This window comes from Jaculus jaculus, chromosome 10, assembly GCF_020740685.1.
Source record: "Jaculus jaculus isolate mJacJac1 chromosome 10, mJacJac1.mat.Y.cur, whole genome shotgun sequence".
Taxonomy (NCBI): Eukaryota; Metazoa; Chordata; class Mammalia; order Rodentia; family Dipodidae; genus Jaculus; species Jaculus jaculus.
In genome coordinates this window covers 116,512,956-116,536,909 of record NC_059111.1, presented here as the reverse complement: position 1 = coordinate 116,536,909, position 23,954 = coordinate 116,512,956, and the positions used below count along the sequence as shown (strand labels likewise).

Below are 23,954 nucleotides of genomic sequence, written 5' to 3'. Positions count from 1 at the left end.
TTTCCGGTGTGCGGGAGGGGCGGGGCCTTACCCGGAATGAAAACAAACGGCGGCCGCTCGCTACTGCATCCGGGCACTGGACGGGTGGCGGCCGGCGCTGTGGTGGCGCAGGTGAGGCGGCGGCGGCGGCGGACGATCGCGACGCGGGGCCTCGGCGTCACTGCGCCGCGACCCGGCCCTCCGTTCTCCCGGCGGCAGTCAGCCCCGGCGGGGACGGGCCCTAAGCGGAGAGGCGCGGCGCGGACCCCGGGGCTGCGGCCCGGCCCGGCCTGGCTCGCGAGTGTGCGCGGCGGGGAGGTGACGGGAGGATGCGCGGGGGGTGGTGGCGGCGGCGGGGGTGCCCACGCCGGCTCCGGCCGCAGCTCCTGTTATCCGAGGGCTCGGGGCTGTGCCTAGCCGCACCGCTGCCGGTGCTGTCTGCAGCCCTGACCTCCTCCTCCTCTTCCTCCGTCTTACATTTCCCCACGGGATTCCGTCCTCGCCCGGAGGAAGGTGGCCCCAGTGCGCCGGGGTGGTCCGTTCTGGCCGAGGGCAGGCTGGGGTGGTCCTTTACAGAACTGAAAGTGAAAGTCTTTTTTTTTTTTTTTTTTCCGAGGTAGGGTGTCACTCTAGCCCAGGCTGACCTGGAATTCACTCTGTAGTCTCAGGGGTGGCCTCGAACTCACGGCGATCCTCCTACCTCTGCCTTCCAAGTGGTGGGGTTAAAAATGGCGTGCGCCACCACGCCCGGCTGAAAGTAAAAGTTTTAACGTTAATTTGGCATTAATGGATTTCGTCTTTTCCTCTTCACACAGTAACAGGCAGGCCTGAAACATTTAGTTGAAATCGAACACGGTTGTGTTACACTGCCCTCCTTTTTAATTGGGTTTAACACGGTCCCTCGTGTCTGATGAAAGTTTGGAGACAGTCTCACTGGAGGCCGGATTGATCTGGAACGCACTCTGTAGCCCAGGCTGCCTTCAAACCCAATGAGGTCCTCCACCTCAGCCTCCGGAGTACCGGGACACCACGCCTACTTTAGGCATCACATCTGTGGAGATTTACTCTCTGGTGGGTGGCACATACACACAGACTAGGTTTGTAACATAGGTTGCTCCTTTTGCCACGTAGTGGTTTGCAGTGGTCTCTGAAGGCCTTTTTCGGCCTTCCACATAGCTGGGCACAGTTAAGCGGCCCATGAAATTATCCCTTCCCCTCCCTATGAGGTCATGTGTCTTACTAGAATTCCTGAAGAGTCATGAATCACAGATCCATGGTCTTTTAAGTTACTGTGTTTGAAAAGTAAGAAGGGGTTTGTTAGTGATCAGAAATACACATGGCAGTCTCCTTTTTTCCTTTTCATTATGACTACCAAACTCTCTTAAAACATGTTTGCAGTAAGTTTTCTTTTAAAAAAATGTTTTTAGAGTACATTTAAGCCATCAGGGGAATTTGATTTAGCAATGATATCAACCCTCAATAGAAAAAAAGGAATATAGCTAGGTTGTGTTAACTTATTTAGTATTTCAACTGTATAGAACTCAGTCACCCACCAGTGAGAATAATTTTCTTCTTAGCTTCTTATGACAGGCCTAACTGGGCAGACCAAGCGCTCCCCTGCACCTGCCCCGAGCTCCTAGCAGCCGCACCTCACATGCCTTTGAATCTCAAGCTATTCCAGATGCCTCAGAGCTCCTCTTGGCTTGTGCCTCTATGAAAGAGAGAAGTAACCTACAGGAGCAAGCAAAGAGGGGTTTTGTGATGGGGTGCAGTGTCCAGTGTAGTGGGCAGAAGTCCAGGGCTGGCTAGGGCACTGATTTTGTGCCTTTGACCAAGTGGTTTTGCAGAGCTGGAGCTTGAGTTTCTCTGCTGCAAAGTGACGGACTCTGCTGGGCTTGAGTAGCATTTGCAGGTGTGCTGCTGTGCCGCTAAATGCCACGGGAGGGGGGTGCGTGGCCCACACCTCTTACCCAGGCACCAGAAGGCAGGAGGGTTACCCTGCGCTCCAGGCTGGCCTAGGCTACTGAGTGAGATCTTGTCTCCAATACTAATAATAGTAGAAAAAGTCTATTGTTATAAGTTCTTTCCTTTTGAAAGTTCCACTTATTGATGTAGTTCAACTTGCGTCTCCGTATGCATAATTACCACAGCGGTCAGTATAAGAGAATTTATGTGCTCTGTATTGAGTTGCTTAAAGAGGTCAATTACATGAAGGATGTCATTCCTTATGCTCTCTCTCTGAGAATAATAGCAGGGTAAAAAATAGAAGTCGGGCTGGGGGTGCTGCTCAGTGGAGCACTTGCCTAAGAAGTGTGATGCCCCAGTTTCACCTGTAGAACTAAAATCTTCTCTCCTTTGAAGAAATAGAAAGTATATTAATCCTGCAACGTAGAAGCAACTCTAAAATGGACACTTGACATCACACATTCACATAAACTGAATCAGTAGAAAGGAGTTCCATGTTTCTAATTTGTAGGAGGTCTAGAGCTCATGGAAACCTTAGTAGTCCAGATGAGGCTAGAGGGGGACCGGGAGGTCAGCTTACTCTACACACACCTCAGGACCCTTGAAAATGTCAAGTGAGGTTGTAGTTGATGTACAGTTTTGTTTTCAAGGATGGCACAGAAGAAATATCTTCAAGCAAAATTGACTCAGTTTTTAAGGGAAGACAGGATCCAACTATGGAAACCTCCGTATACAGATGAAAATAAAGAAGTTGGCTTGGCACTGAAGGTATTTTTGCTTTAAGACAAAAAGCAGAGTTATAAGCCTTGGGAAATGGGATTGTAAAGTCATCAGAAACTACCAGGCATGTCTATGTAAACATCAGTAGCACCAAAACCATTAGGAATGAACAGGTTCCCAGATCACTTTTTTCAGTGGTAGAGGTAGAGCTCAGGGCCCCACACAGGCCAAGTAAAGCACTCTACCGCTGAGCCATATCTCCAGCCCTTTTCCTGGTATTTCATTCATACGAACACACTGCCTGACTTCCTGGGTATTGTATTAGTTTTCTTTCCTTCACTGTAATGAAGTATCTGAGGCAGATTGACTAATAAAGAGGGGGAAAGGTTTGTTTTGGGTCATAGTGCAGAGGTTCCATAGCTTTGGGACTCTTGTCAGGTGGCCCATGATGACAAGCTCAGGTCCTGAGCAGGAAGCTGAAGGAGGATGTGGCTGGTTGGGTCCCATAACCCCTTTCCAGGCATGCGCCCAATAACCCAAGGGCCCCCCCACTACCTAGGGCAGTGTCACCCTGCACATCATGCTTTTGACAAAGGTCTTCTAGGGAATATTGAAACCTTAGCAGTGTGTGCTGTTTTTATCGCCCTTTGGATTTGCTTGCTATGGCTTGTTGGCTTGAAAACAAGTATAACACAACAAGAAAGACATCTGATCTTTGACTATCATTCCTGGCAGCATTAAGACTCTAGGGCTGGGGAAATGGCTTAGTGGTTAAAGATGATTGCTTGCAAAGTTGGCCTGCCCAGGCTCAGTTCCCTAGTACCCATGTAAAATTGATACAAAAAGTGGTGCATGAGGTGTGTTGGTGGCATAGCTGCCTTCCAAAAAGGTGGCACATGCATTTGGTGCAGCAGGAGACCCTGACACACACACAATCAAACACATCTTTTTAGCCAGGCATGGTGGCGCACACCTTTAATTCCAGCACTCAGGAGGCAGAGGTAGGTGTATCACCAGGAGTTCAAGGTCAGCCTGGGGTATAGCTACTTTGAAAAACCAAAAAAAAAAAAAAGAAAGAAAGAAAAGAAAAGAAAAGGAAAAAACGTCTTTTTAAATACTTGTGCAGGAGTGGTAGGGGTGACAGAAACATCCAGCGGGGTGTGGTGGCCCTAGACAGCTTCAGGAATTGTCAGGCTGGGTGAGAGGCTTGTACTTTCAGTCCCAGCCTCCAGCTTCAGGAAGAGGAAAGAGACCAGAGATGGTTCTCATCACCACTGATTTTATCAGTCATGCCTGGTAGTGTACCTTCATGAAAATCTCTAAATGTGCCGTGAGTTCTAGGCCACTCTGAGACTCCATAGTGAATTCCAGGTCAGCCTGGGCTAGAGTGAGACCCTACCTCGAAAAATAAAAATAATAAAAGAAAATCCCTAAGTGATATGCTTGGGAGCTTCTAACAGCAAAACTCAGAGGGTGGGAGGTGGTGCACCATATCCCTGTGGAGTCCAAGAGGAACTTGTGGCTCTGCAGGCAGGGAATGCTTCCACAGCCCTTGCAGGCTCCACCTCGTATCTCAGTGCCCACCTCAGTCCTCTGCAGAAAACTCAGCTAGCAAGTGGAGCCTGTCCTAAGTTCTGTGTGTCAGCGTAGCACATGGGCAGACTTGGAAGGGGGATGGTGGGAACCCTGGTCTTTGTAGTCACGTAGAAGTGAGGGTAGCCCAGGGGACATGCTGGGCACCTGGTACCTAAGGTGAAGAATTCTGTGGGCTACACTTCTAGACCTTGATTTTGGGTAGTCAGTGTCTAAGGTAGCCCACCCAGTTGATGTCAGGAGGGAACAATACCATTCGTAGGCAATTTTTTTTTTTATGAGAGAGAATTTGTGCACCAGGGCCTCTAGCTACTGCAATTGAACTCCAGATGCATGCACCACCTTGTGCATATAGATAACTTTGCACATACATCACCTTGTGTATTTGGCTTATGTAGGATCTGGGGAGTAGAACCATGGGGTCTTTTGGCTTCACAGGGAAGTGCCTTAACCGCTAGGCCATCTCACCAGTCCTTTTGTGCTTTATGAAGCAGGGCCTCATGTAGCCCAAACTGGCCTGGCCTTGAACTAGCTCAAGGCTAGTTTGGGGTATTTCTTGCCTTGATCCTGCTGTCTGTATTTCCTGAATGCTGGGATTATGGGCATGTGCCTCCATGCTTGGTAGTAATTAGAATTTTTAGAAAAAAAGCAGGAAGGGATTATTTATTTGCAAGCTGAGAGAGATAGAAGAGAGACTGAGAGAGAATGGGTACTTCAGGGCCTCAAGTCACTGCAAACATACTCCAGACACATGTACTACTATGTGCATCTGGTTTTACATGGATCTGGGGAATCAAACTCAGGTCATTAGGCTCTGCAGACAAGTGTCTTTACCATTGAGCCATCTCTCTAGCCAAGGAAGTGATATTCTAAAAGTATTTTATTTAAAATAAAATAATTTTATTTTAAAAGACATGTTTTATGGTGATAAAAATTGTGTATCTACTTGGGTTAAAAATAAGTATGGAGCCAAATAGTAATCCCAGCATGCTAAGAAGTTGAGGCAAGAGGACCACCAGTAACTAGCTCAAGGACAGCTTGGGCTACATTGTGAGACCATTGTCCTTAAAAAAAAAAAAGTAAGTTGGGGTGAGGAGATGGCTTGGGCCTTAAAGGTGCTTGCTTGCAAAGCCTGTCTGGGTATCATTTCCCAGTACCTATGTAAAGCCAGATGCACAAAGTGGCACATGTATCTGGAGTCCATTTACAGCAGCAAGGGGCCTTAGTGTGCCTATAGTCAGTCAGTCTCTCTCTCTCTCTCTCTCTCCCTCTCCCTCTCCCTCTCCCTCTGTGCGTGTCTTACACACACACACACACATACACACAATAATTTAAAAAATTTCAATGTAAGGTATTTAAATTTAACTATGTTCTCACAAGTTTGAAAAATTAGAGTATTTTCTCTGTTTTTCTCTTTCATTTTTCCCTTCCAGTGGCACTAAGTAATTCACTACTTGTTAGACTAATTTTTAAGTATATTGAGGTCACAAAAGTCATTCACCTTTTTGTGCCCTTATGATAGTTCTGTTTATTTTCACTCTTATCTGCGGACCATTTTTACTATCCAGCTGTTCAGAACCCGTACCTCGGCTCCAGCCCACAGTCCTTCCCTATTGTCTGGCCTTTGCCTCTGCTCTAGGTTTCTGCAATGGTCCTACATTAAGCTGTGTCTTCTGATTTGTCCTCGTAGGACCTTGCCAAGAAGTACTCTGACAGGCTGGAGTGCTGTGAGAGAGAAGTGGAAAAGGTGATAGAAGAAATCCGCTGCAAAGCCATTGAGCGTGGGACAGGAAATGAAAACTACCGAACCACAGGAATTGCTACCATCGAGGTGTTTCTACCTCAAAGGCTAAGAAAAGTGAGTAACTTCCCAAGAGTGATGTAACCAAACTAACTGCAGTTTTTGCATAACAGCAAGCTTCTTTAAATCACTTCTATGCCAAAAGGCTGAAATTCCGGGCTCTACCCTTGACAAAGTAGGCTTGTTATGGTCCAAACTTCAAAAATCAGGCATAGGCTAGGGAGATGGCTTTGTGATAAATCACTTACTGTGCAAGTGGGCCAACCTGAGCTTGGATCCCCAGAACCCACAAATCTGGATGCACGTTTGAGTCTGAAATCCCAGTGTGCTTGCTGCAAACTGGGCGGCAGAGATGGGAGAATCCCTGGAGGCTCATGGGCCAATAGAACACTGCAGGAATGACAAGAGCCCCTGCCTCCAACTCATTGAAAGGCAAGGGCAGACACTGGAGCCTGTTCTCTGACCTCAGCACATACCCCCTGGCACACATGCACCCACATTCACACACACACACACACACACAATACATGTACATGTGCAGATTTTAAAAAAATCAGGGCTGGAGAGATGGGTTAGTGGTTAAGGTACTTGCCTTCAAAGCCAAGGGACCTAGGTTTGATTCCCCAGGACCCATGTAAGCCAGATGTACAAGGTGGTGCATGGTCTGGAGTTCGTTTGCAATGGCTGGAGGCCCTGGTGTGCCCATTCTCTAGCTGCTGCTTTTTCCCTCTCTCTCTTTTTCAAATAAATAAAATATTTTTAAAAATCAGGCTGGAGCAGGTGGTGGCGCACTCCTTTAATCCCAGCACTCAGGAGGCAGAGGTAGGAGGATCGCTGTGAGTTCAAGGCCACCCTGAGACTACAGAGTTAATTCCAGGTCAGCCTGGACCAGAGTGAGACCCTACCTTGGAAAACCAAAAAAAAAAAAATCAGGCTGGAGAGATGGCTTAGGGGGTTAAGATGCTTGGTTGTGAAGCCTAAGGATTCATGTTTAACTCTCTATGTGCCACATAAGCCAGACACACAGTGATGCAAGCGCACAAGGGGACGCACACATCTGGAGTTTGTTTGCAGTGGCTGGATGCCCTGGCATGCCAAATCTCTTATCTCTCTCTCTCTCTCTCTCTCATTAAAAAAAAGAAGAAGAAGAAAGAAAAGGCCAGTCTGTTGGGCTTGCGTCAAAAAAGTAAAAAAATTAGTCCCAGCAGCTGGGCATGGTGGTGCCTGCCTGTCATCTCAGCAGTCAGAAGGTGGAGACAGGAAGACCAGGCGTTGAAGGCCAGCCTGGGCTGCAGGAGAGCCTGTCTCAGACAGGACAAAACAGGTGTCGCCGAGCCATGTGTGTTGTCCCTCTCATTCTAGTTTAATGCTTTCAAGTGTGGGGCATCAAAGCGGGCATAAGTTTGCCTGAACCCTGTGTAGTAGGCACTTCCCAGTGCTTGCTCATCCTTTCCCACGCTGGCATAAGTCAGGCTGCCAGCTGAGTGCTCGAGCAGAGCTGAGTGGTGTGACCTGGGTGTGACCACTTTATCTGAGGTCCACATCCTCAAGAGTCCATGTCCAGAAATAGGAGTGCCTCCCAGGACTGACCAGTGTTAATCATTTTCACAAATGAAAGGCTATATTTCAGACTTCGTGCATGAATATTCACAGCAGCAGGATTCTTCTTTTTTTAGTTTTATTTAATTTTATTTTTGGTATTTCAAGGTAGGGTCTCACTCTAGCCCAGGCTGACCTGGAATTCACTATGTAGTCTCAGGGTGGCCTTGAACTCAGGGCGATCCTCCTACCTCTGCCTCCCGAGTGCTGGGATTAAAGACATGCAACATTATGCTTGGCTTTCAAGTATTCTTATTTATTTATTTGCAAGCAGAGAGATGGGAGGAGGAGAAGCAGACAGAGAATGGGTATGCCAGGGCATTCAGGCACTGCACACGAACTCCATACGCATGCACCACTTTGTGCATCTGGTTTTATGTGGGTACAGGGGAATTGAACCTGGGTTGTTGGGCTTTGCTGAGCCATCTCTGCAGCCCAGCACACTATTCTTCATGGCCTAAAGGTGGCAAGCGCCCAAGTGTCCACCCATAAGTGCAAGATAAGCGACTGGCATACCTCCAGCTGTGACAAGTCATGAAGTTCTGACCCGTCTGCAGCACGAGTGAGTCAGCCACGCACACTGGGGTCCCGCGAACCTCTGGTGTCCAGAACAGGCGTGTGTGGACGGAAATCACCAGCGTTGTTGTGGGTGGGGAGGGGAGGGGAGGGTTGGCATAGAGGACAGGTGTGGAAGCTGACGAGTGCTCGTGCTCTGAAATCTGCCCACGATCGTGGCTACAGCCCAGCCTGGTGCCCATTGAGGACACTGCGGTCACCCTCAGCTGTGCTGGGCTGTTTGTGTTCATAGTCTCCTTAGTCTGGCAGTGTTTTGGTCTCTCACCAGTCACCTAGGTTTATATCTTGTGGAAACATTGTTAGGATTTCATAGAATGTTAGAAGTACATTTTACTTTGTCTTCTTTTGAAACAGGATAAGAAACGCTTGTTGGAGACCCGATTGCATGTCACTGGCAGAGACCTGAGGTCTAAGTAAGTACCTGTGAGCTATGTCCCAGCTGCTCTGTCCCTCCTATACTGGCTCATTGGACCCTTGTGGAATGAGCCAGGGAAGCAGGTCCCACTGTCCTTGAATAGCAGAGAAAATGGAACCTCTTGGTGGCAGAGGTCGGGGGATGGGGTGGTTCGTGCTGTGCTCAGATTGGTAAGAGGCCACATATTTTTTTTTTATTTGTTTGCAATAAGAGAGAAAGAAGAGGGACAGAATGGGTGCGCCAGGGCATCCAGCTGCTGCAAATAAACTCCAGATGCATTCCAGGCCTTAAGACCTGCTCCCACTTCTTTGCTTCCAGTAGCTGTAGGTGGGCGGGACGTCCAGGCCTGCTGCTCAGACAACCCCTGCACATGTTTGCGCCAGTGGCTGGGGAGGGGCAGGAGCCAGCTGGGTCTCTGCCAAGCCCCACACTCAGCAGCTTGCTCCTTTGAGTCGGTCCGGCACAGGCCAGCCATGCCCAGTGCTTCTCCAGCTGGCGTCTCATTTCTTCTTTGGGCGCGAGTACTGATCGGATGGAATTGTTGGGTACCACCAGCAGACAGTGGCCTGGGACAGCCCTGTTACAGGCCCTCAGGCCGATCCCAGAGACAGAAGGTAGATTCTTCTGGCAGCTAGGAGCCTCTTCCTCAGATGGCTAGCCCTGCAGTCCCCACTTCATGGGGAAACAAGTGGTACCCTAGTTGATAGTAGGCCCACCTTCTTGCACTTGCAGGTAGTCACATAGTGAGGCAGCTTCACTGTGAGGTAACGGTTCTGAGGCAGAAAAAGGAAAACCTGGCTGTCTCGGAGTAAAACGGTATAATAGCTATTATGAGCAAAATCTTTTTGGTGGCAAACAAATAACAAATTTGCTTTCCTACAGTTCTTCCTGTTTTTATTTTGTAGAATAGCTGAAACCTTTGGCTTTCAAGAGAATTACATCAAGATTGTCATAAATAAGAAGCAGCTTCAACTAGGTACGTTTTGCCAAGACATGGTGTTCTTTCACCATCCAATACAGACATAATGACTTTCCGTTGTTTTCTTGGTTTGTTATGCTTATAATCCAGAATTGATTACTTTAGTTTACTAACATAAAATTCTACAGGAGGAAACAGCATGCTAACAAATACTGCCTGCACGGTGCTGGCTGCAGTCAAAGTCCAGAAAGGCAGCTAGTGTGCCAAGGGGCATCAGGGTGCCTGGCAGTTCTGTCCACGGGCAGAAAAGCCAACACTAGGGACAGAGGAGGGCTGTGGGGGAGGGCCAGGTGGACAAGGCCATGTTGCAGGAGCTGGGGGTTCTGATGATGGGGAGCACTTACTGACACAGGGCAGGCAGAGTCACATGAGAATTGCTTCAGTAGTACTTGGCACATTTGACAGGTCAGGAGACAGTGGTGGGAAGAGGTTGTGCTCCTGTCACTCAATGAGTCGAGGTCAGGGATGCTGCTGAACTGAGAGTCCCTGGGATACCCTCATGTCACAGATGCTCAAGATGCAAGGTGCTGCTGTGGAGAAAGCCTGTCAGGATGGGCAGGGTGTTCTTGCCAGGTCGGGGATGCTATCAGTGCTGCTGGGTGGCACCCAGGATATCTGCGGCTTGAAAAACACTGACCACAGTGGGGAAGGGGGTGAGGGAACTGGAGTGACTGGAGAGGTATTCTTGTGAAGTCACGTGGTCTGAGGCAGTTCCCAGGGTTCTCCAGGGCCTCAAGAAACAGGTTACAGCCCACCTTGTTCTAGGCAGTGTCTCTCGTTGTTTAGCACTCTGCCATCAGGCCAGCTTCCTGAGGGGTTCTGAGGGCTCTCCTCTCTGCCACCTCTCTCGGTGTGCTGGGGTGACAGAGGCGCACTACAGCATCCAGTTTTTACGTGGGTGCTGGGGATCGAGACTCAGGCACTCACACTTGTGCAGTAAGTACTTGATCCCCAGAGCCATCTTCCAACCCATGTGCTGCCTGATTTTATAGGCACATTCTTTTTTAATTTTAATTTTTTTTCCATTTATTTATTTGCAAGCAGGGAGAGAGAAAGAAGAGAGACAGAAAGAATGGGCACACCAGGGCCTCCAGCTGCTGCAAGCAAGCTCCAGATGCATGTGCCACTTTTTGCATCTGGAGTTTATGTGTATACTGGGGAATCAAACTTGGGTCATTATACTTTGCAAGCAAGCACTGTAACTGGTAAGCCATCTCTCCAGCCCTTAGGCACATTCTTAGCAGCTGTGTGACACAGTGGTTTGCAGGTGTGAACACATGTTTAAAAATTCCATTTTCTGGGGCTGGAGAGATGGTTCAGTGAAAAGTGCTGGCTGTGCAAGTGAGTATGGAAGCTTGGAGCCCTAGCATGACATGAAAGCTGGATACCATGGCAGGAGTTTGTAATCTCAAGCACGCCTATGGGCAAGGAGGGAGGTGAAGACAGGAGAATCTGTCCTGCCATTCACAGAGCAGAGCCTGGAGGAACAGGGCGTGACGCACAACGTGAAGGCAATGGTGCTTGAGCTGAAGCAGTCCGAAGAGGATGTGAGAAAACATCTTCAGGTTGAGGAAGAAGAGCAAAACGAGGCTGAACTGAAAGAAAAGCAAATTCAGAGGACCAAGAGGGGGCTGGAGATCCTAGCACAGAGAGGTATGCAGAATGTGGGGCCCATGGATAGTTTCTTCTCCCACAGTGTAATATTTTGACATTGTCACTTGCTATGTGACCCTGATGACTCTGAATTAATGAAGTCTCTTGGCTTTGTTGCAGCCGAAATGGTGGATCCAGAAACCATGCCATACTTAGACATAGCGAACCAGACAGGCAGACCCATCAGAATTCCCCCGTCTCAAAGGAAAGTAAGTACAGAGATGGGCTGGCTCCGCGTTGTTGCCAGAAGCGTTCTCATGCTAGCTTTGGGGGCTAGAGAGATGGCTTAGCAGTTTAAGCACTGGTCTGTGAAGCCTAAAGACCTATGTTCAACTCTCCAGATGCCACGTAAGCCAGATACACAAGTTGATGCATGCACAAGGTCGCACATGCACACAAGATGGCACACATGTCTACAGAGTTTGAGTGCACTGACTGGAGGTGCGGGTGCACCATTCTCCCCCCATAAGAAAAGGCTGGCTTTGTCCTATCCTTCATTAGGACCTCCCACTAGTCCCCACCTCCCAAAGGCTGCACCACCTCCTAGTAGCACTGTTCTGGAGACCAAGCCCTTATTTGCTGCTTGGGTCTTTGGGGGACACTGATCCAAAGCATAGTAATCTTTTAACTTTTCGTTTTGGAAATAACTAGAGTTGACAAATATTTCAGAAATACATATGATCTAGAACAAAAAGTGATAACTGGGCAGAGTGTCACTGCCTGTAGCCCCAGGCAGTTGAGATGCTGAGCCAGGAAGATCACTTGAGCACTGTGTGTTACAGAAACTCAGGTTCAAGCCTTGGATCAGCGAGAAAACCAGGCATGACTTGAAGAAGATGAAGAACTCAATTTATTATGCTGGTGGGCTGGGGAGAGCTAAGGCTCAAAATCCCTGCGGTGTTGAGCTCTGGTGGGTTTGTGTTTTATAGACAGTTTCTGGAGCTATTTGACGGGCACATGTAGGAAATTCTTCAGCAATAAGTAAGCTTTCAGAAATGGTGAGGGAGCCAGTTTAGGGGAGTAAGCCTGTGGCTGTGTCACTAGATGACATATTGTAAGCAGGACACAGTTGTACAGATGGGGAGGAAGCCTCAGGGTCACGCTGTCTTTAGTATGGACTCACACAATAGAAGCTGAAAGTCAGGATGTGACCCTCTTCTCCTCTCCCAGTGTCCCCGCAGCGCAGCGGGTCCCAGCAGCTCTAGAGAATAGCAGTGGCTTTGGGAAAGGCTTTTCATGCCTGCAGCATCCATTGAAGGATAAACCTTCAGACAAGAGTGCAAGCAAAAGGGGAGAGTGGAAGGGGGTTTTTCTGAGTCAGATTTCTATCTTGAAAATGTCTACTTAGGGTTTTTTCTCAATAGGGCAACTCCAGCTCAGAATAAAAGCCAAAACTGAATGTTTTATTTATTTGGAAGGGGTCTCACAGGTAGCTCTAACTGGCCTCTAGCTTGCAATCCTCCTGCCTCAGCCTCCTGAGTGCTGAGATTACAGGTACACTCAGCTGTACCATGCCAGTGCTCTGTGAAGAGTGGCCAGAATTACTGGCTGGCTTACAACAACTAGACCTAGATCTAGAAGGGCAGTGTAAAGACGTGGCTTGTGAACACGCCAGCTACACCGAGTTGAGAGCTTGGCTTCAGTGTTTACGTGAAATAATTACAGTTGTCTTAATTTTGGCCTTTAGACTGATTTGGGATCTTGTTTTTATTTTCTGCCATGTTTGTCTTTCCTAGAATGAGTATGTTTTGAATATAATTCGTCATTTTTAAAGTGCTGTCTTTAAAACTTCCTATTCTTTCCAGTCCCTCATGTTAGCCATGGGCTACCACGAGAAGGGCAGAGCTCTCCTGAAGAGGAAAGAATATGGAATAGCTTTGCCTTGCCTTTTGGACGCCGACCGATATTTCTGGTAGGCACTTTTGTACTCAGTGGGTACTAGAATTACGGGTTACACTCCTGCCCTGTGGCTCCCACCTAGACAGTGACTGTTGTGGGAGCAGCTACAGTGATCAGCTCATGGGTGACTTCCTGTCTATGTCTAACTGATATCCTCCTTGTGCAGCAAAGAGCTTCATGGACCCTGCTCTGTATTCCTTAACACCAGCAGGTAGACCACACCCCTAGTGTGTCGCTCCTCTGGCTGGCTGTCACATAGCTCCCCAAACCTGCTGTTGCACTGATGGCTTCTGAATGCAGTACTGTGTTATTCCTGCTGCGTACATTACTGCAGTTCTCTGAATTCCTTACCATTATCAGATGACAAGTTAAACTGAGATTCAATTGGCACAGGGACGAGAACAAAGCAGTAAGGGTCGGTCTTCTTACTTCCTTGGCTTTGGAATAACTTGGTCTCTCAGAGGTGACAAAATGAAGTATTTGTTTTCTGTTCTTTTCTTTTTAATAGTTTTTTGTTTATTTTTATTTTATTTGGGAGCAACAGAGAGAGAGAAAGAGGCAGAGAGAAAGAGAGAATGGGCGCATCAGGGCCTCCGGCCACTGCAAACAAATTCCAGATGCTTGTGCCACCTTGTGCATCTGGCTTACATAGGTACTGGGAATCAAACCTTGAACTGTGATCCTTAGGCTTCATAGGCAAGTGCTTAACCACTAAGCAATCTCTCCAGACCCATCTGTTCTTTTTTTTTTTTTTAATATCAATATTAACTCATGTGGATGAAGCCAGGAGTGGTGGTGCATTTTGGTAATCTCAGCACTTGGAAGGCTGAAGCAGGAGGATTGTAACTTCAAGGCCATCATGGGCTACATAGGGGAAAACTGTGTGTGGTACATGTGTGCACATTTATATGTGTGTATATATACACGCCTTTTACAGGATGTTCACACATTTGATGTACTTCACACTGACAGTTTAGATTCTTGTCTTTGGGTGGTCGCTCTGTCCATTTGTCCTGACACTGGTAGTAGCTCATCCCTGGAGCCCTCTGCCAACCCCCCCCCCCACCGGGCCAGGAGCCAGCGATTTTCCAAGGGTCTTAGTTCCTCTTAGTGGAAATAATACTTAGAAACTGTCACTCAGATGTGTTAAACACTTGAGAAACAGACTCCATACTTGGAAATGGCCAGGAGTAAACAAAACCTCAGTGTAACTTCTTTCTCCTTTGTTGAATTCCCCTGATGATCCTGTGCACTTCAGTGACATAAAACACATGTTACATTTTGCCCAGTGTGAGGGTCAGCACCTTCAGGTTTTAAATGCACAAATCTCAATTTAAGCTTTTACAAAAAAGAGACCTGCTGTTGGGGCAGGGCAGGGTGAGGCTGGGACAGTGACCACCACTTTCCTGTTCTCTCTCTTGTTTGCTGTGTCAATTTCGTTTTCTTCTGCCGCAAACAGTGAAACTTTAAATTGGTCCTCACATTTTAGGTAAAATTTTCATGTTTTTTTTAAAGTTCCGAACTAATTATAAAAGGTTCTAAATATGTACAAAAAAAACTAGTAAATACAGTGAATTTCCACATACTCATACTCTGGTTCTCATAGTTGTCAAGAAGTGGTTTTGATTCCCCTGGGTGAGCTGTTTTAGTATTTTATCTTGGAAAAGTCTTTGAAATGATGTTCAGATCTCAGAGAGCCCCTGAATAATGACTATATCATTAGCTCATGGCATATCACCATGTTCAGTCATTATTAAATAATAACTGACAGCATCTTTTAAAAATTAATTTATTTGCATGCATCTGTCTTACTGCTACAAACTCCAGACACATGCACCAGTTTGCATCTGGCTTTATGTGGTACTGAGGAATTGAAGCCAGGCCAGTTGACGCTTTTAACTACTGGGTCGTCTCCACAGTCTTGTTTTTTTCAAGATAGGGTTTTGGTCTAGCCCAGGCCGCCCTAGAAGTCACTGTATAATATCAGATGGCCTTGAATCCATAGTGATCCTCTGACCTCAGCCTCCTGAGTACTGGGATTAAATGTGTGCACCACCACACCTGGCAGAGAGAGAGGGAATGGGTAGGCCAGGGCCTCTAGCCACTGCAAATGAACTCCAGATGCATACACCACTTTATGCATCTTTTTTTACATGGATACTGGGGAATTGAGCTCAAGTCAACAGGCTTTGTAGGCAAGCACTTTAGTCACTGTGTGCCCAGTCAGCCATCAGTGACGTACTCCTCCTCCTTGCAGCGAGTGCTGCAGAGAGCTGCTAGACACCGTGGACAACTATGCTGTTCTCCAGCTGGACATTGTGTGGTGCTACTTCCGTCTGGAGCAACTGGAATGCCTCGATGATGCTGAAAAGAAGCTGAACTTGGCCCAGGCGTGCTTTAAAAATTGTTACGGAGACAATCACCAGAGACTGGTCACTATAAAAGTATGTCACTGTAATTTGTCGGGTGAACCCACTTCCAGACTATCCCGCTTATGTGTGGATGGCTGCCAGAGGTGACGTGATCTCACAGCAGTGGTCAGCATGCTCTTTGTAAGCAAATCCTGTGTGTCATAAGTCCGTGTGTTTCTTTGGCATGTGTTTAGCCAGAGGAGCACAGCTTGCTAGTCTTTGATCCCATTTCTGGCCACCTTGACCAGGAGAGAGCCAATGACTTATTCCTGTCCAGTAACATATGACATACATGTGGATGCAGAAAGTAGCTAAGCAGATCTGGCTACCCCGAGCCAGTCACAGCCCTGTGCAGAGCTGAGTGAGGGTTCTTCCTGGCTTCTATGAGTTCCATAACCTTATTATGCAGTCTTTTTTTTTGCCTGGTGTGGAGTTTTGCCTTCTTCCCTACTACTACTCAACTAACCAAACCCTTCCCCCCATGGGAAGCTGGAGACAGAAGTCTTGACTCTGGTTGTTTCTCCTGTGTGGACACATTCTTGGCCTTCGCCAGGACTAGTGATGCTGTGGACACTGTAGTGCTGTCATTGGCCCCTATGGGGATGGAGGGGCTTACAGCGCTGAGCACTTACCACCTGTAATTAGAAATAAGATACCTCAGGCTTGGCGTGATAGTGCACACCTTTAATCCCAGCACTCAGAAGGCAGAGGTAGGAGGACTGCTGTGAGTTCGAGGCCACCCTGAGACTATGCAGTGAATTCCAGGTCAGCCTGGGCTAGGGTGAGACCCTACCTCAAAAAACAAATAAATAAACACCTCTATCCTTTGCTCTCAATAACTTCAGGGAAACTGCGGGAAAGAGAAGGTGTTGTTCCTAAGACTGTACTTGCTACAGGGGATCCGAAACTACCACAGTGGGAATGGAGAAGAGGCTCGGGAGCATCTCAACAAGGTAAGGACGGCAGTCACATGGGCCACTGTCCCCTGTCCCCGCTGCTTCTGTGTCCTCTGCAGTGGACACCTTGGTAGACTGGGCTTCATGGCTGGTGAGAAGCCCATGTCTCCTTCTTTCTCGTGCCCACATGTGCTTGCATTGGCTAGGGTGCGGGCAGAGTGTTGTAAGAGGTACACTTCAGATGATCAGTGATGAGGGCTGGGGAGACGGCTCATTGGGGGTGGCGGTCAGGTTCGCATTGCTGGCAGAAATCACCCAACCAAGAGCAGCTTCTGGGAAAAAGAGGTTTATTTTGGCTTACAGGCTCGTGGGGAAGTTCCACGATAGCAGGGAAAACGATGGCATGAGCAGAAGGTGGACTATAACAACAGGAGAGTGTGCCAAACACTGGCAAGGGGACACTGGCTATAACACCCTGCTCCAACAATACACTTCTTCCAGGAGGCATTAATTCCCAAATCTCCATCAGTTGGGAACCTAGCACTCAGAACACCTAAGTTTGTGGGAGACACCCGAATCAAACCATCACAATGGGCAGAGTGCTTGCTGCACAACTCCTGAGGACTGTGTTAGGTCCCTGGACCCCAAAAAGCTGGAATCTGTGCAAAGGGAAGTGGAGACAGGAATTTCCTGGGAGCTCACGGGCATGGGTCAGTGCGGTGGTGAGCAACTAGAGACCCCACCCCACCTGACAGAAGGTGGAAGGCGAGGACCAACTCCGAAAATGTCACTTGACCCTTCCACGTGCACATACACGCATACACCCACTTTTTTTAAAGAAAGATAGTGACTTGACTTGGAAAGAGGATTCCACCGTCAGCTATCTAGCCCTTAGGTGAGCAGGCCAGAAGAGCCGCTCATAGGGCTGCAATGCAGGTTGTTCCTGTCAGTGCCTCTGCCACCAGCAGAGGGGGCCAGAGAGTTAAAGCAGGCCTTCAAATAAAGGAAGGCCAGAGGTAGCACCCATCCCTTGACTGTGTGCCATCCACACAGCCTTAGCCAACTGGTTGCCCCTAGCTACCCCTGGCTACAGGGAGGCTTGAGGGAATGCAACTCAAATTTGAGGATCCTTTTTGTTCTTGGTTTTTCGAGGTAGGTTCTTGCTGTAGCCCAGGGTGACCAGGAATTAATCTCAGGCTGGCCTCAAACTCACAGCAATCCTTCTCCCTCAGCCTCCCAAGTGCTGGTATTAAAGGCATGTGCCACCATAACGCCTGGTGAGAGATTTTTTTCTTTTTTTTTCTTTTTGGAGGCAGAGTCTTGCTCTGCAGCCAGGTTAGCCTCTCCCTGTAGAGTACTGGGATTATAAGAATATGCCAAATATATGTTTGGGGAATTGGTGATGCTTGTTCGGAGGTAGGGTTTCACTCTAGCTCAGGCTAACCTGGAACTCACTCTGTAGCTCAAGTTGCCCTCAAACTCACAACTCCTACTTAAGCCTCCAGGTGCTGGGATTCTAGGAATGAGCCACAGGCCAAACTCAGGAAATTTTATTACAAAAACAAGAGGGCATAGGACTGGAGAGATGGCATAGCTGTTAACGTGCTTGTGTGTGAAGCCTAAGGACCCAGGTTCAAGTCCCCAGTACCCAGTAAACTAGATGCACAAGGTGGTACATACGTCTGGAGTTCATTTGCAGTGGCTAGAGGTCCTGGTGCTCCCGTTCCCTCTCTCTTAAATAAATTTAAAAATAAAAATAAAAATGAAGAGAGAAGTGGTCATTAGTCACACCCACAGCACCTACTCGTGCTGTATTAGGGGTTATGTAGGCAGAGCTGGAGTTATATTTCAGTTTGACTGGTTGATAACTGGTTTCCATCTAAGATCAGGCCCAGTTATTCTTGTTAGGTTTTGATGTTGCTGAGTGGCGTGATTCTCCTGTTCCTCCGTAGGCACGCGAGCTCTTTAAGGAGCTTTACATCGACCCTTCCAAAGTGCACAACTTGCTGCAGTTGGGATTCACTGCTCAGGAAGCCCGGCTTGGCCTCAGGGCCTGTGATGGGAACGTGGACCACGCGGCCATTCACATTTCCAACCGCAGAGAGGTAGGGTTCTCCTCTCCTCCACGCCAGCACTGTGAGGAGGTTGTGAAATAGGGAAATAGCAACCTTACTTCTGAAATGGGCAGGAAAAAACACCACTAGAAAGAGTCCCAGGAGAGATAGAACACGCAAGAGCAGTGACCCATCCAGGTCGGGAAGGGGGAGCAACTGGTCGTCTTCATTTCATGTTTTGAGCCAGTGAACCTCCTGCCATGATGACAGCAATGCTGGCAAGCTTCCTTAATACCCCCTCCCAATACTCACTCATCCCCCCCCCCCGTCTCTGTCTTTCTCTCTCTCTGTCTTTCTCTCTCTCTCTCTGTCTTTCTCTCTCTCTCTCTGTCTTTCTCTCTCTGCATCACGGTATACTGCTGGAAATCATCCAAAAGGAGGCTGTGCTTTTCATAGGGCCATTTTGATAGCTGAAATTGCTTTCTTGCCTAGAAATGTGTGAGGCCAGAGAGACAAGCAGCATTACATAATGAAAGCACAGTTTAAAGACAGTATGGGCTGGGGACATGGCTAAGTCAGTGGAGTGCTTGAGCTTAGGTCCCCAGTGCTCACGTAAATGCTGGGTGTGGTGGTATGCGTGTGTGAGCCCTGCACTCGGGAAGCAGAGACGGGTCCTGGGCAGGTTGACAGGTTGGCAGGTTGCTCTAGCATGTGCATCTGGTGTCTGATTGCTGCAGCTGGAGGCCCTGGTGTGCCCATCTTCTCGTTCTTCTCTCTCTCTCTCTCTCCCCTTGAAAATAAGTAAAGATATTTTTTAAAGGACCAAGATAAGAAAGGAGGGCGGTGGGTTTGCTGGCCTGCTTCTCTGTAAAAGTCCAGAGGAGGGGTGCTGTCAGGATTAGGTGACTCAGTGTCTCCCATGTCACCAAGGTCCTGCTGTACACCTCTGCCCCTCCCTTCTGCCATTGGTGTCATTTGATAACACCCTGACCCTCAACAATCCTTGTCGTCCTCCATGATTGGCCACCCTTGAACTCATTGCTGAGGCCCGGAGTGTGGCAGGAGGCGAGGCCATTCGGAACCCACCTGTGGAGTGGTAGATGGATGTTGGGAAGACAAACCTAGTATCCCACACAGAACCCACCTCATGGGAGCTTACCGTGCAAGGCAGGAAGAGCTGCTGACTCCATTCCAGAGCCTGAGACTTGAGGGTCTCAGAGCTGAGTAGGGTGGAACCCAGGGCTGGGGAAGCACCCTACTCCTGAACAATGCCCCCAGCCCTGAATCCCTGGCAGTTCATCAGAGGCTGGATGTCTTCCTGCTTAGGCAGGGCCACCCACTTCTGGTGGTCTCACTGAGTGCCCACAGTCCTCATGCTGGATCATGGAGCTCGTGAGGTGCCTCCTTCAGCCTGGGCAGTCCTCTACACTCCTACCATCAGCCTTGGAGCCATGCTCAGGCCCCTGACCCCATGGCTCCTGCTATTTTCCTGGGTGAGGAAAAATAGAAGCTTCCTCTGTTGTTTGGTTGTTCACCTGGACTAATGACCTTGAGAAATCTGCAGTTTTCTGAGGCATCTCCATCTTCACTCTGAGGATCTTGTTTTCCTTAAGGAGCTGGCCCAGATAAGGAAGGAGGAGAAGGAGAAAAGGAAGCGCCGACTGGAGAGCATCAACTCTCTGCGAGGAATGGGCTACTCTACGCGCGCTGCCAAGCAGGCCCTCCATCAGGCCAAGGGCAACCTGGATGATGCCCTGAAGGTATCGCCTCCTGGGGCTTCCAGCCACCGCCTGGGCCCCTGCCTTGAACTGATTGCTTCCAAAGCTTCCCAGTGACCCTCCCTTGTCAGAGAGGCCCCCTGCTGTGTCAGCTCTGCTGTCCTCCATCTGAGTGGTAGAGCTAGGTTCATCTGTAGCCGAAGCCACCTGGCCAGGGATGTCCTGTCCACACAGGCACCACGGTCAGGCCTTAGGGTGGGGCTTTCATTTGCAGTAGACTTTAATGTCCATGGGCAAAGAAGAGAATGGTAAAACTTTAGCATGAGTTTTTGAATGAAAATGTTTATTTACATATTTTGTGTGATTTCATCAGTAGTACCCATTGGTAAAGGGCCTTTTTAAGGAAATCCCAAAGCTGAGCAGGGCAGATGCCCATTCAGTAGAGTGCTTGATTTGCAAGGGTGAGGATCTGAGTGTGGCCTCAGAACCCATGTTACAACAACAAAGGCAGATGGGGTGGAGGCAGCTATAGTTGCAGCGCCGGCAAAGGGGAGATGGTACATCCTGGTGTTCACTGGCCATCCAGCCCGCTCAGCAAGTTCCAGGCCAATGGCCCTGTCTGAGAAAGGGTGGATGGTACCTGAACAACTCCTGAGGTTGTCCTCTGGTTCCACATGTTTGCATGTGCACATCCATGTTCCTGTGCATGCACACACATGCACACACTCTCTCTCTCTCTCCCTCTCTCTCTCACACACACACACAGAAAAGCAAGAGAGCAGTGGTAACTGTGCCTGGTCTGTCTTCTGTCACACTGTGCTGCACCTCAGCTACTTGGCATGGGAGACCCCTGCTCTGGGGGTACCCACAAATCAGTGGGAGACAGAACACACTGGGGCGGGGCGGGGCAAGAGCTGCCAGGGAGCTACCATCTGGGCCGGGTGCTGTGGCCTGGACTGGAAGGCAGAGGCCACGCAGGCAGATGTCATCTCTCTTGTCTTGCCGAGGTGCAGCAGACAGAAGCCACTCAGTGTCTGTGTGTGATCTGTGCGTGCAGACGTGATATTTGCATTGTGTAGACACATAAGTTAGTATGCTATCTGAGTATGTAGTTTGAGTTTTTGTGTTGGATCAGCCTAGAAAGGACAGGAAAGTCTTAACCATGTGAAAAGACTTGTGAGGCTTGAAGTTTATAAAAGTAGGTCATTAAACATATTTAGCCACTATCAGAGTTGAGCGTGTGAAGGGAGATAACCTAGAAGGGACTGTTCAAGGTTAGGAGCAAATGTGCTGTGACAGCATCAATTTTTTGCCTGGCACCTCAGTCTGAGGATTTGGTGCCTTTGCAAACTCCTGTCTCCTGTCCTCGCTTCTGAGCAAGCCCAGCTGAGCTGAACAGAGCTGCTGCTCTGCACTCCACCTTCAGCCTCAACTCCTGCCTGAACCCACGCCTCACCTCGCTGGGCCCCTTGTCCTGCTCCATCTCACCCTTTGCCCAGCCCACTGCAGAGTCCTACATGTGTGTGCCCCAAGTGGACAGGTGCTGGATGAGTGAAGGGTGCCTGTCCTCTTTTCCCAGATCCTCCTCAGTAACCCTCACATGTGGTGGCTCCAGGATTCAGACCCTGAAAACAACCGCCGGCAAGCAAGCCCCTCCCAGGAAAGCATTGACCAAGTGAGTGACAGCCTTGTGCTGGGTGGTGGTGGGGTCAGTCGTGTGGACGCAGGTGTGTAGTTCAGCAGGAGGCACACCCGTATTTGTTTGGTTTTGTTTTTCTGAGGTGGGGTCTTGCTCTAGCGCAGGCTGACCTGGAATTCACTGTGTAGTCTCCGGGTGGCCTCAAACTCACGGGGATCCTTCTACCTCTGCCTAGTGCTGGGATTAAAGGTGTGCGCCCCACGCCCACCCTTTTTATTTTGTTTTGTTTTGGTTGATGTCTTTGTTTAGAGAGCAGGAATGATGAGGGTGCAGCAGGAGGCTGCTTGTCTCCCTCATCTGCCTCTTTTCCCCATGTATCGTGGTTCACATCAACCCTGCTTCTCTGCCCAGGACCCAAAAGGATGTCACTGTGTCCTGTGGCACTCATTTACCTGTGCCCAGAAGGATTGCTCCATCCACACTTGCCTTCCCACCCATTACTGTGCCTCACATATTGTGGCCACTTAACTTGTAGTGCTCACACTTACATTTGTGACACTGAGCTCCCGGCCCCAGGGTAGCCTGTCCTGGGATGAATGCCCAGGACCTGTCTGACTAGGGTCTCCCAAGGCCCTTTCTCCATGGTTTGGTGCTGGCAGGCGCTGAGAGAGACGGTTCAGAAGGGGCGGTGATGTGTATGTGCGGAGTTCTTTATGTGGGACAAGGCTGTCCTAGCTGGAGTGGTGGAAGCAGGAACCCGGGCGTGCAGTCCACATGGCTCCAAGAGCTGAGCTTGTCACAGTCGCCACCCTGTGATCTCCCCCAGCTGGTGTACATGGGCTTTGACACGGTGGTGGCAGAAGCTGCCCTGAGGGTGTTTGGAGGCAATGTCCAGCTGGCAGCCCAGACCCTCGCGCACCACGGAGGCAGCCTTCCTGCTGACCTGCAGCTCTCGGGGGAGGACTCCTCGTCCACGCCATCCACATCCCCCTCACACTCCGCAGGTAGGTCTGGGCTCTAAGTCTGAGCCAGTGGATCAGGTGGGGGCCTAAGGCAGAGGCTAACCTGGAGGCTGAGGAAGGTGCCCTGATGTCCTGCCAGGACAGGATGGCTGCAGGAGGCACTATCAGAGGGTGGCGTTCTGCCCATAACCTGCTTGTCCCTGTGGTGCTTGCTGCAGGAACCTCTAGTGCCTCAACAGATGAGGACATGGAGACAGAGGCCGTCAACGAGATCCTGGAAGACATTCCCGAGCATGAGGAAGACTACCTGGACTCCACCCTGGAAGACGAAGAGATTATTATCGCCGAGTACTTATCCTATGTAGAAAATATCAAGTCAGCCACAGTGAAAAACTAAACAAACTAAACGTGCTGTGTCTCTGTGTAAATTCTGTCGTTAGCACCTGTTGGAAGCAGGTCATCTTGGCAGGCCTCTTGCCTTTCATCACATGCTCCAGCGGGCTTCCTCCTTGGGTGCAGGCAGGGCCTGGGTTGAGGGGAGGCTCGCAGGGCAGAGGACAGTCTGAGGAAGGCACTGGCCCTGCACGGGCTAGTCTCCTCCCTCACCGCCTGCCCTGCCCATCCCAGAGCTCTTCATTCCATGTGCTGTGGGGCGCCGTGAGAGACAGGCCTCAGCAGCCAGGTCGATGGTGGCCGACGTCATCCTCTTGGAGTGTCAGTGCTCTGTGCTCCCAGGTCACTCGAGTGTGCACTCAGAATCCAGGGCGGGACGCGAAGAGCTTATGTGCAGTCACAATTCCCCCAGAAAATGAAAACCTGTATTAAATGGAAAAGTTTTCAAGGCTAACCAAGGCAGCTTATTTTTAATTAACATTTCTAGACTGCTGTCATATGAAACAACACTGGCCTAGAAATCTCTCCATGTTGTGGATGGGGTCTTTGCTGTAGCTGGTGACAGATGTTATGGTCAGCTTTTTGTGAGCTAAGTAGCTTCTCACTGCGCTGTGTGTCCCTCCTGGAACACGGACGAGATGGACATCCTTCCAGCATCCAGGACATGGGCAGCAATCAGATGTGAGTGGGTCAAGTGTGGGG

General features: G+C 49.2%; 2 protein-coding genes across 2 annotated transcripts in view; one reads left to right on the top strand and one right to left on the bottom strand.

The window, feature by feature from the left end:
* Nub1 (negative regulator of ubiquitin like proteins 1) lies at window positions 1-23,270 on the top strand. Its single transcript, XM_004669567.3, is given in 16 exon segments — window positions 1-60; window positions 62-111; window positions 2,595-2,712; window positions 5,948-6,115; window positions 8,588-8,646; window positions 9,554-9,624; window positions 11,098-11,280; window positions 11,401-11,489; window positions 13,086-13,192; window positions 15,437-15,623; window positions 16,436-16,543; window positions 18,439-18,591; window positions 20,154-20,300; window positions 21,838-21,933; window positions 22,724-22,901; window positions 23,078-23,270. Coding segments are annotated over 16 exon segments (1,917 nt in total). The 5' UTR covers window positions 1-36; the 3' UTR covers window positions 23,257-23,270.
* Window positions 19,176-23,954, bottom strand: part of Wdr86 (WD repeat domain 86) — a 41,298-nt gene continuing 36,519 nt past the window's right edge. Inside the window, exon 5 of the mRNA XM_045160123.1 lies at window positions 19,176-19,330. Within this exon, the coding sequence (XP_045016058.1) occupies window positions 19,245-19,330 (86 nt within the window). The 3' untranslated portion in view covers window positions 19,176-19,244. The remainder of the gene's footprint in view (window positions 19,331-23,954) is intronic.